This window comes from Lonchura striata, chromosome 16, assembly GCF_046129695.1.
Source record: "Lonchura striata isolate bLonStr1 chromosome 16, bLonStr1.mat, whole genome shotgun sequence".
NCBI classification, from domain to species: domain Eukaryota; kingdom Metazoa; phylum Chordata; class Aves; order Passeriformes; family Estrildidae; genus Lonchura; species Lonchura striata.
This window is the reverse complement of record NC_134618.1, coordinates 4,101,918-4,114,398: the sequence shown is the minus strand read 5'-3', so window position 1 is coordinate 4,114,398 and position 12,481 is coordinate 4,101,918. Positions and strand designations below refer to the sequence as shown.

At 45.8% G+C, this 12,481-nt stretch overlaps 1 protein-coding gene across 2 annotated transcripts in view; it reads right to left on the bottom strand.

Moving 5' to 3' along the window:
* Positions 1–12,481, bottom strand: part of MGRN1 (mahogunin ring finger 1) — a 50,004-nt gene that overhangs the window by 17,816 nt on the left and 19,707 nt on the right. For both annotated transcript variants that reach the window (XM_077786805.1, XM_077786804.1), the window contains exons 5-6: positions 5,278–5,395; positions 2,172–2,238 (exon numbers count right to left, since the gene is read on the bottom strand). In XM_077786805.1, the coding sequence (XP_077642931.1) occupies positions 2,172–2,238; positions 5,278–5,395 (185 nt within the window). The remainder of the gene's footprint in view (positions 1–2,171; positions 2,239–5,277; positions 5,396–12,481) is intronic.

Below are 12,481 nucleotides of genomic sequence, written 5' to 3'. Positions count from 1 at the left end.
AGATGAGGTACAATCCCAGTCTCTCTCATTCTGACTCTGAGGTTCTGTTCAGCTCCAGCTGGTTGGATCCTTTTCCTGAATCCTGTTCAGACTGATCACATGGAAATGGGAGACAGAGTTTGTGAAGGAGTCACAGAGGGAAGGAAGGCATGGAAGCATTCATGCTGCTTGGAGTGTGAGGGCTGTGCTCAGCACAGGCAGGAGAGCTCTGCCTGGAAGATGCAGCTCAAGGAAGCAACTCCTGCTCTGTCTAAAAGGGAAAAGGGCTCCACAGCTTCCTCTGAGCTCCCAGAACAGCAGAGACGACAGAGGAACAATTCCCTGGGCTATGGCACACAGACCATGTTTGGAAACAGCCATATGAGAGAGAGGGGAGATTTGCCTGCAGATTTGCCGGGTAACTGAGGCTGGTCATGGTAATTTGGGTGGAATCAGGAACACAACAAAATGCAGAAAAGGGGGTTAAAACTGGGAATTCATCTGCTTGCTCCTCTCACTGCCAGCCAAGAGCAAGGCTGCTCTATCTCTCAGAGTAAACAAAATTCAGGTCCTTTCTCTCAGTCTGAATGGCCAAGGAAGAGGTAACAATTCAGAGAGGTGTGACCTGCTCTGTGCAGCACCTTTCCTTCCTGTTCTCTGCCTCTCCCTGGGAACAATCCCACTGGCAGCAACGGGGCAGGGCTAACACTGCAAGCCATGGCAGAGTTCAGCCCAAACCAGCATCTCCCTGACTGCTATTTTAATTTACCACTCAATCTTATTTAACAGCTGTAATTTTCCAGGTGCTCCAAACAGACCACACCAGCTCCTTCCAGTCCCATCAGTTAAAAAAAGAACCAAAATACACAATTTCCTCAAATCTCACTCAGATGTCACACATTTTTGTGCTGATATTCTTTCCAGGAGGGGATTTAAAAGCAGTTGGTTTTCTAGGTTATTAAAATAGATGGGAGTACATTATTGGCTAAGAATGGGCATGGTATGTGCATAAATGTATGCTTCCCATACTGCCTCCTGTTCTATTTTTGATCCTTCTAGACATGCCCAACATTATAGAGTATAAACACCTTGCCTAAAGTTCCATAAACAGAGGAAGCTGTTTTATATTTATGGCCAATAAATACACATATATGTCGATTTTACTAACGGTGCCTGAAATCACTAAAAATAGATGCACTTTAGAAATAATTTCCTTTATGTTGCACTGTGCTTTGTTAGTCACACTTCAAATTGGCTTATTCAGTTCTATTTCTGTCTGCTTGGAAGACTGTAAAACAATGTAATGAGTTTTTGGGCTTTTTCACATTTACAACATAAAAAACTGAGCAAGTGACTGACCTAACAATGTGATCAACATGGGATTTTTTTCTTTTCTAATTATCTTAAATTTTGTACAAAATGTTACAGAAGTGAAATGCTAGTCCTGCTGACCATGAGAGCCCCCAGTTTCAAGGAAAATGTGACTTCCTTGTACCCTGTTCATTGCTGACACTCCAGATGAGCCCAAAAGCACAAATCCCCTAAGGGAAATACCATGTATGGTGAGTAATAATCTAAAAGTAATAATCTAAATATTCACTGGACTACCCTCTCCTAAACATGATTACAAATTATGATTAGTTATTAATTATTTTTACATTTTAATCAACAATTCTTTCTCCTGAAAGGTTAGGCTCTTTTATTATAACCATTCAACATCCTCAGAAAAAGCATAATTTCAAACTGCTGAATAAAGCTGCATTTGGTTGAAGTGACCTGAGTATTTTAAAGCCATTTCCTTTTCTCTGCCCATTTCCAGGTTTTTAAGAAGACAACTGAACCCTCCAAGAGGGAGAAAAGATCAGCTCCACCCTCCTTGACCTATAAACTGCAAAAGCAAAACCCAGCAAGCAAGGATGTCATTTGATCTAATTTGTGTGCCTGACACTGGTGGCAGAGCCAGAAGCTCTCTTAAACACTATTCCAACACTAAATACCTGGCCATTTATCCTGTAAAAAAAAGAAATTTTTTTAATGTGGTTAGCTTGGCCCTTTTAATAAAGGGGAGTTATGGTGAACTCCTGAAATATTTTTATTCTGGAAAAGCTCTCCAAGAAGGCAGTCCTGAAAGGGGTCACATAACCTCAGAAAGAGCCAGGAAAAGACCATGGGAACAGAACATCAATTCTTACCATCCCCTTCATCCACCACTGCTCGGATGACCACAGGGAACACACCACGGTCCAAGTCAAAGTTCAGCTGAGGGAAAGAAATGAGCTGAGGTTACACAATTCACACCAGACCTGCCTGAAGACAACACTGGAGATCAAGTTAGCTCAGTGAAGGGCCCTTCTGACAGACCCCCAGCTCCTGATCTCAAAAGGACACGACAGAGTAGGAGGCCTTAAAATTCCAGGCACCAACTTTAAAAAGGGAGTCAACTCCAACATACACACATTGATGTGGCACTAAACAGCAGCAAAGCAAGGCAGAAGATCTCTGTTGGGATTTCAAATAGTATTTAATTCTCATTAATGCATGGATCCTAAAAGTCTTCCGAGTGATTTGTAGTAGGACAAGTTTCTCAAAATATATCCAGTGCCACAATTTTGCCTCCATACAACAGCATATATTTGCCTCAGCACAGCAGCACTTTGTACTCCCAACACCACAAAGAGACCCTGGCTCTGGTATGGAGCTCCTGAAGACATAAGAGGAAAATCTGCAAAGCTTCAAACTCACACAACACTTTAAGGAAACACAGGACTGATTTTCATCTCTTGGCATGTTGTGAAATGCAGGTCCTTGAGCCTCTAATTGGTGAGAGTGAAAATCTGAGTGCAAGGGAAACAGTCTCAGTTTCTCCCTTTGCCTACACTTCATTAAAGCACATCAAAAGCTCTGTATCATCTTAGATATACCAGGAAAAGGCAACCTTACAAACACTGTCCTAAGCCAGGAAAGGAAGTGGCTCAGAGACTGGATTTCTGTTGTTTTTGTTAATTACTGACTTGGATGGTTTTGTCTCATCTCTTGCCAAGACTGAAAAATAGATGTAATTTCACCCTGATGCTCCAGGTAATCTGTTTCCAGTTTCTCCATGAAAACTGAGACCAAATTCCAGGTGCTGCAACACTGTTCAGACAGTGTTTTGGGGTTTCCATCACTTTGCCACAGCCCCAACATCATTTGCAGCCTGATTTACTCCAGTTCCTCAAAAGATAAGCCATTTGAAGGGAAAGTCACATCACAGAACTGAGGTTGCTTGACCATATAAATTCCAGTGTTCTTGAACAAAAAGCCTCTTTAAGGAGCCCTTTAACATTCATTTTTAGGACCCTGAACAAAACTCACTCCACACAAGCCATACTCTATAATTTCCAAGCAAATCAGTAAATGAAGAAGATAAACTTTTATAAAGTTTTTCACAGAACAACCCAACATAACAAACATCACTCTCCCTTCTTCCCCAGCCAAGATCTACATCATATCCGAGTATAACAGTTAGCAAAAATATGAAATAAATCTGGGGGTTTTGAATAACACCAATAACAAAGCTGGAAAGAAATCTGAAATGTCAATTGCACACAGCTAAGACACTGCCAGCTGTCTCAGATAGAAGTGCTGCATTTTGGTGGCCAGGTTTAGAAGATTTAGGACAAGGATCAATATGTAACACAGAGCTGACATGGGAGGGGAAACTCTTTGGAATTACAGTGCTTGTTCCACATTTTTTCCAGCTCCCAGTAGCACCAATGAAAAAAGAAGAAACAAAGGATGCATCAGAACAAGCAAAGAGAGCTGGAAACTCACATTTCCTTTAAGCTGTCAAAGGGATATGACTTTAGTACTTGAGTTAAAACCTTGCTGACAGGAACAAAAGTAAAAATTAAGCTTCTCAATTCTTTAAGAAGAAAGGGAACTGAGCTCTCTCAGACAACAGAAGGGATTGAAAAGCAGCTCTTCAAGGCTTTTTTAGGCTGAACTTGTGAAATCATCTATTGGCAGAGAAGCCAAGACATCAGGAGACCAGACACTGCAGGCTCTTGGTAACCACCACGGCATTTAAGGCACGGGACTGATTATAGTTGTAACTGTAACTTCAGGACAATAGCTATTCAATCTTTCAAATACATGAAAGATTACTCTTTTTTCTTTTTTTTTTCTTTTTTCTTTTTTATTATTTTTTTAATAGGTAGATTATCTAGCAAGTTTCACATACACAATACACTTGCACAGGCTTGGGTCAGAAATGACCACCATTATCAGTGTGCACTACCTGGGAGAGGGGTCCACAGGAACAAATATATTAGCAGTAGCTACAGAACAACTACTCTACCTTTGAAATCTCTTACCACAATTCTGCACAGAGCAGGGGAAAGACCAAGGCTTTCCTTCCCTATGCCATGTGCAGGGGAAGCCCTTGGGTGAAAGTTTTAAGGCTCAGAAACAAGAAGCTTACTGCCCATGTTGGAATTTTGCAGATACCAAATATACCAAAATTAACAGGACTCTGCAAATCTTGGTATGCAGAAAAACCACAAACCTTAATTAAAACCAAGTCCTGGTCTGTTTGCAGTTATGGGTTAAATTAAGAAGAGGAAAACATTCCCTTATTCAGCATTGATGCACCAGTGTAAATCTGCCCCAGAAGGAGAATATCCCCTCACAACACTGTACTGTTACAGATAACAGTGCAGGATGTGGCCCTTTAACAGAACAGAACTCTTGCAGAGCAGTGGTCTCCAAATTATTCTGACTATTCATCCCATCAGTAATGTGTTTTGAGCACATATTCCCAATATATGTGTGCTTATCATCTGTGGTTATATACACATGGTTCTGAAGTCCTTGCCACACCCCAATGAATTGTATTGCATGCACCTCACTTTGGAGACCACTGTTCTAGAGGACCACCCAAAAAAACCCAAAATCTTACAACTAAAACCCACAAAAACCGAGATCATAACAGACATTTGCTCCCACAAGCTCTTTGGCTAGCAGGGAGAAGAAGGCCAAGGAAAGCAGGTTTTCCAGAACAAGCTCCAGTGGCAATCTCTGCAGCCTCCCTCATAAATCAGCTGATCAGTGATATCAAAAGTCACTTCTCTGGATTTCCTCCCAGTTGGTCTGATCTGCCAAGTTCCCATACTGCTCCTCCCAGGGCAGTATCCACAAAACACACTGGAGGAGCTGGGAGAAAGGGTCTTCCAGCCATAACTGCATGGCACTAAACAGAGGCCAGTGCTTCGGGGACAACAGGGTGCGGAAAGAAGGGGACACTGAGAAGACACTTACCTCATCGTCCTTCCACTCTGAGAAATCAATCTTGAAGGAAGGCAGGGAGAATTGCTGGCTTACCCCTCTCTTGTAATGAACTGTCTCGGACTGCAGAGAGGGATTCTTTGTGCTGTATCTGAAGGAAGGGGAGAAAGAAAACTCGCTGTAACAAACGACTGCTCCCTGCCTGGCTATCGCTCGCTCCCGCCCTTTCAGGGATCACAAGTGGCAGCTCTAAGGGCAGAGCTGGCAGGGGCTGGCAGCCATTCAGTGGGGACACAAAGAGGGAAGGGAAAGGTCAAAGCAAGAAGGTGAGCACAGGAAAGAGAAAGCAGCGCAGACAGGCAAGGTCTGATTGTGTCCATACTGACCTGCCTGGGTGTTGGAGTACAGGGGGGTGCAGCAGCTTGGCAAAGGCCTGCTCCCTAAGTCCATGGCCTAGGCAATGCTGGCTTTAAGCCCAGCACAGTCCTGATTTCTGCAGGAAACCCAGCAAGAACGAGCTATGATCTAACACTGGGAACAGACAACCCAGCTCGGTGCTGAAAGCTCTCCTGTGCCTCTGTGGGATAGCCCAACAGTGGGAAATGCTGCTTGGCTTCCACCATCCTGCTAAGCCATTCCAATCCACTCCTCCATCCCTCCTGTGCTTCCCCAGGGGTGTTGCAGGGCTACCAACACCACCTGAGAGTCACCAACCATCCTCCACCCCAGCCACCCAGAGAAGAGTCACAATTCTTCCACTGTCTCATAGCTTGTCACTGAAACACCAGCACTGCCTGGCTGGCATAAACATCTGGAATGGGACCACAGCTGCTATCCACCATCTTCTGCACCCTGAGCCCACCTGGTGCTGTCCTCCCTGCCCACTCCCCCTTTCTGGAGGGTGATGTCTTGAGCTGGATGTGCAGAGCCTCTCCCAGTTCTGTCACAGGAGAGGAGGAAGTGAACCCCAAAGCAGGGTGGGAACAGCTGAAGCTGCCTTTACCACCAATTTCTTTCAAATTACCAACTGTGTGCTCAGAGCACACTGACAAACTGGAGAGAAGGTGAGAGATCTCCTGCCCAAGAGACACTGCAGCAACATCCTCCCTCAGCACAGTGACAAGACAGGCTCCAGCTCTACAAGAAAATCCTCTGCTTTTCTCTGGAAAGCTACAACAGTTCTGGCACCCTCTGAGGATCCAGAAGGTCAAGTGTCACAAGATCCACGTTAAATGCTCGAAGGTCGTGACAAAAGGCAGGTCCATCACATGCACTCTGCTCCTCCTGCCAAGGCAGGTGCATTAAGTTATTTATGACTATACCCTCAGAGCCCATTCTGTACTATCTGAAATTGTGCTGCTTTACTAGAAGGTCTGACTCCATCCTTTGCATTTCAAGCATGGTGTGGGGGAGATCAGAGTGACAGGTCTTTTATATGTGAATTACAGAGCGAGCAATTGAGTGAAGTTTTATTTACTGAGTTGTCAAGCACAATGAATAGAGCAAGCCTGTATCTAGCTCCTTTTGTGGTACTCTCAAAGCCTCCCAGCTCTGCAGAGAGGCACAATTCTCCCTCCACAGCTGGGAAAGCAGGAGATGGAAGAGTGACTTATCTAAGGTGACAGCAAATCAGGAACTTACTGGGAATAAAGTGCAGAGGAGAGAGTGGAGGTGGGAAAGGGGTGTAAACATGATGCTGCTGAGTGCCAGGAATGCTGGAGGACCTGCATTTACAGCATCAGAAATCCAAACTAGGCTGCAACAGAAAAACAAATAACACTCTTCCAGGGAGGACAGGGCAGAATAATACTCACATTGACTTGCTGCTCTCACCATCCCTGGGAAAAGAAATAAATGAGGAATATAGATTTTCTGAGCTGAAGAGCAGGACAAAATTATTAAGGAGGGTTCTCCAAGTGAGCTTTATGCCTCAGACTGTGTGACTGCCTGGCCCCCATTGCCAAAACACATCAGACTTGGATCTGAACACCCAGGTAACTCTGAACAGCTGCAGCCAGCAGCCAGTGGGCTGCTGAATTCCCTGCAAGTCTGATGGCCCCTGACTGACAGAAATGGATCATCCTTCCAATGGGGTGCAAAGATTCTCTGCACAAGACAACACTCAACACTCCCTGTGTTACACAGGAGGGAAACTTGATAAGCTGTTTCAAAGCAGATATCCTGCATATCAGGGTCTAAGGGGCCTCTACCCATCCCCTGCCCCTCTGGGTGGCATCTGCTGTATTCACAGTCATCTATTCCCTGCCTGTGCTGCTGGGGGCTCACAGCAAACAACAGCAGGGAAGCTCTGTAGAGCTGGGCAGATGTGTTACAGAAAAAGAGAGCATGTTTCAAAGAATAAAGCACAGCAGAGAAGCAACACGCTGCCTCTCTCTGCATGAGGTATGAAAGCTGAATGTTTGGGCTGCTGTTGCTCAGACTGCACTGGGCCAGGCCTCCATCCAGAGGAGGACAGTGTGACCACTGGCAGCTCAGGACAGTGGAGAAGTGAGGGGAGTCTGTCCTATAAGGTCGGGACAAAGCAGAAATCCTTGGTGACATTATTTTAAACCTGTTTGTTTGCTCAGGTACCCCTGGCAGCACGAGAATCACAAGCAACCCAAGGTACCCCACTGCTGGCTGCAGCAGCAGCCCCCAGCTCTAACCTCAGGGTTCATGCAGCCCATCTCCTCCTGTGAGCTCTGTGACACACCTTTACTCACAAAAAGCAAACTACACTCTTCACTGACTCCTCCTTCCCTCCTGTCAAACCTTCTAAATCCAGCTGTGTATCAGAGAACCAGCAGATGAGAGGCCCTGTGACTATATCCCAGTGATTTCTGAGAGAACTGGTACAAACTAAAATTATTTCCCAGTCTCACTCTTCCTTTGTCAGCTGAGAAGTACTCACTGCCTGCACAGAGAAACTCAGTCTGTGGCACCTGCAGCTCCTAAGCAGCTCCCTCATCAAAGTGCCATGCTAGAGTTTGGCTAAGCAGAATTAAACTCCTGTTGCTACATGCTCACTGAGGTGTTTCCCCCTTCCCTCATCCCTGGTCTGTGCCTGGGGAAATTCTCAGCAGGGCACCAGTCCCAGCTCCTGCAGATTTCTTCACTGCTGTGCTCCCACTCAGCTGTGCTGGGCACTGGGGCTGTCTCGGGCAGACAAAGGGCAGCTCCTGTTCCCACAAGCACACTGGAGCCCTGACTGAGAAGTGCCACACAAGGATCTTTGCCAGGCTGCCTGACACAGAACACTGTCCAGACCCCATTCCTCAGGAAAAGCAGTGTTGCCACATGGAGCAGTGTTGCCCCTAAGTAACACTTTTGACTAGAAATGGCTGAGAGAATCTGTGCTTTGAAGAGGCTGTAGACAAGAGTCCTTCTTTAGTAGCAGGTAAATGTGTTTCATGGCAATCTGTAATGAACCAAGGACAAGGAGAGAGCTTCAGAGGGTACTCAGGAAACAATTCTGCCACTGCCAAAGGCTGTGGCTACCTGGCAGGCTCTGTGTCCTCCTACAGGTGATGAGGAAAGTCAGTCAAGTTCTGCTGTTGTTCAAAGGGGACAGGAGGTGATGTGGAACAAGTATCCTCTCCTCCTCTCTCTCCCACCTGCTCATTCCCCTTTCATTCTGAGGCAGGATCCCACAGGTCAGTTTTTGGGGAAGAGAGAAGTTGAACAAATGCTTCAACTCTCAGTGACTTTTACTGATAATAGAAACACTACCAAACTCCCAGTCAGAATCAGACAAGATCCCCCCCCACAGAGGCTGCCACAAGGACTTTGGAGGTTAATTAGGTGCTAAGGCATTGCACTTGAAATCTCTGAGACTCTTCTCCCCTCCTGCTTCCTTCAGGACCAAGTTTCCACTCCAAGCCAGGCAAAGACAACCCCCCCTTGTGCAGCTGATACCCCAGTGCCCACATTCCCCTTCAGCCCCTGCAGAGCTCTGTCTCCAGCTGCTGGGAGCACCATGCTCCCAGCTCCAGCCAGGCTTCAAAGCTCACACAACAGCTACACAGAGAGACAAAGGCCACAGCTCTTAAGACAGACAGAGGGTTTGTCTGCTTGCTGCAATCTATAGAATTTGGCTCTCCAGCCTGTGAACTCTGCACACTCCAGTGTTCCCTTGGGGACTGGTGTGTGCCTGGATCAAAGCCATAAGGGTTTGTTCCTAGCAAAACCCAGCACTCACCTCTGATTTCATCACACAGAAGAACCCTCTGCACAAAGAATTCATATTAATCACCACAGCCAAAAGCAGCAAGAGCACCTTTCAAAGGCCTGAACAGACAGAGGCCACTAAATAACCAAAGGAATATGAGTGCCTTTGTCTCCTATGCAAGCTTGAATGAAAACAGCCGTGTACTGAGCCACCCGTTGGATTTCATTTTGGGACCCAACTCTTCCAACTTCCACACGCAGGCAGAGCAGGGAATCACTGCAGTGTCATGTCCCCCATCAGCTCAGAAGACTGTGGGAGGAGGTTTGGGATCAGTGCAGTGGGCATTGCAAAACAAACAAGGAAATGGGGTTTATTTTTTTAATAAATCCATTTGCACATCAGCAACACAAACAGCACAGCCTGGAAAGGGCAAGGATTGCAGAGCTAGACTGACCTATTTTCATTCTGTTTTCTCTTTATATTGAGAAAATAGAACTTGGCAACCGCACTGGGATATGGGAGAGAATCTTTTCTGTCCAAAAAGGAAGATCTTTCTCATAAGAATGGGCTGCAAGACTCAAAGCTCTCACGTCATATTTATCATGAGTTCCTGATTGCTGGATTGCTCATGATTTCAGAACTGGCTCTTTTAAGTGCTTCCAGTTCCAGGCTTGGTTTGACTTCTTCCCCTGAGGAAAGAACCGCTGCTGTCATGTTTGAACTGCATAATCCTTCCTGCTAGTCAGCAGGACACCTACAGCTGGAACAGTCCCAGGGGCCCTCCCAGGAGCAGGCTAATGGTGTGCACATCCAGGATTTTGCCAGACAAGGCAGGGATACACTCATAAAAAGAGAATACAAATATCTCTGCAGCCTGATCCAAAACGCACTTGTCTCCCAAACCAAGGGTATCTAAGGTACAAACACATGGACCAGTTACTGCAGGAGAAGACAGGCTGCAACTGGGAGTCTTTTAACTATTCACTATGAGCTGCTGCCAGCCCCACAATGGAAATGCAATGCAGAGTACCCTCTCCTTTATCTGGAGGGAAATTACATTATGGGCAACCACTAGTGAGTAGTTGAGGCACACTCACACACCTCCAAGTTCCTCCTGATTTCCAAAACTAGAGAAAATGGACACAGCCAGAAAAAGAAATAAAACTGAAGATACTGGGTGGGGAGAGTCTTGAGCTTCAGAGGCAGGTCAGTGCTAATTCCTTACCACTGAAGAGACTTGGACATAGGTATATCTGTTACCCTTGGGGTGGTGCACTAGCTCATCCTCTGAGAACTGATGTGTTTCATATTTACTGAGTTCTCACCACAAAGTAACCAAGCAAAAGGCACTTCAAAGGTGAGAGAAGCAGTCCTCCCAGATTTAAACTAATTTATGTTTCATCCAAAAGGCTTCTACACATATCTGCACTAGTACCAAAAAGTGCAGGGTACCTTCCCCTGGGTATGGTGCTGCAGAGGTGAACACATCTTTATAATCACCAATACAATCACATTCACCAGACCTTGCTGGTCATCTGTGGTCCCACAAAAGTGATGACACAGTTCCCTGTGAGTTCAGCACTTCAGACAAGAAGCATGCAGCTGTTGGCAGCTATGTGTTCCCAGGATCTTGGCTAGGAAATACTACAGTTGAGTGTATCTTCCAGTACAATTACCTGGGAAAGTCTGCTGAACATACTTTGAGACAGGTTAGGATAGGACTGACAAAGCCACCAGCTTTCAAATGAAGCCCAAACTCCAGGAGGAAGCTCCCTGGCTTGCAGAAAGCCTTTCCCTTGGTCATGAAAACCAGCTAATCCCAAAGCCAGGCCCACGACACAGTGCTGTGGCTCTCAGGTGAGCAGAGGCTCCACAACAAGCAAAGCCACTGCTCAGGGAGAGCCACCTTCCCTTCTCTTCCCTCCCCTCCCTCCTCTCACCCCAAACTGCATGACCACAACCACCTGGCAGGAGTTTTGCAGGAGTGCTGATACTATCAGGATCAGTGGCTGTTCCAGCAGGGAAGCAGGAATAACTTGTTTAGCACTTCTAAAGAGCCATGCTGCAGGCTGAGAGCTGGGAGAAAATTCCTGCTTTTCACAGGAGGCCAGAAAGTTTCTCCCATTTTAGGATTCAGCATTAATTTAGGAGAGTGGAAAAAAAAAAAAAAAAGGTGTTTTGTTTTAAAGAGCATCTTCATCCCAATCAAGTGCAATAGAAGAAGTGTTGAATTTACGCACAGGACAGCTTTTGCACATGCTTGTTCCATGAATGCAGCTGTTAGCACCAAAAGAGATTGAGGAGAAGGAAAATCCACCAGCCCAGGCAGGGGAAAGCTGCATTCCTGTCAGTGCACTGAAATGCACTCGCTCCACTCAGAGCTCTAAGAATGCAGCCCAGATTTTTTTTTCCACTAGAATTTGAAAAGAATAACTCAAAGTAATTACAGCACTGCCCTTACAGAATTGCTTTGCAAAGCTGAAATCAGAGCTTCAAAAGGTTTTTACTAGCAGCCAGCAAATCCAGAGAAGCAGAGATGCCTACTTGGGCAGCTGCACTGGCCCCAAGACGTGCTTCAGGAGCCACTTCCACATGGAAAAATAGCCTGGGTTGAATTAAAGCAGCTTATAAAGTCTATATTTGTTTCTGACTTCCCCCTACACATCTGCACGAAATCAGGATCATGCCTTCCAAAAAGTTTCCTGGCTTCTGGTGCAGCCCCTGCACCCACATTTACATAACATTTATTGTTCAAGCACCCCAGAGCAGACACAGGCAGTTCATCATTCCTGTACTATGGAGAATGAAAGTATGATTTATTAAATGAAAAAGTGGAAGAAAGAGCTGAATGTGGGTGCTTTGACCTTTTAGAAGGTTTAGTGCACCAGGGACTGTTCCCCCCAGCAGGACAGCACAGACCCATTGGCTGGATTTCCATTAGTGGGGAAATCACTGTTGATCCTGGTTTCATGCAGAGGGCTCAGGAACACAGGCTTCAGCTCTGCCATCTAACAGACATCCCTCTCTCACTCAACCATGGACAGGGTGGATTAAAAAAATTCACATTTA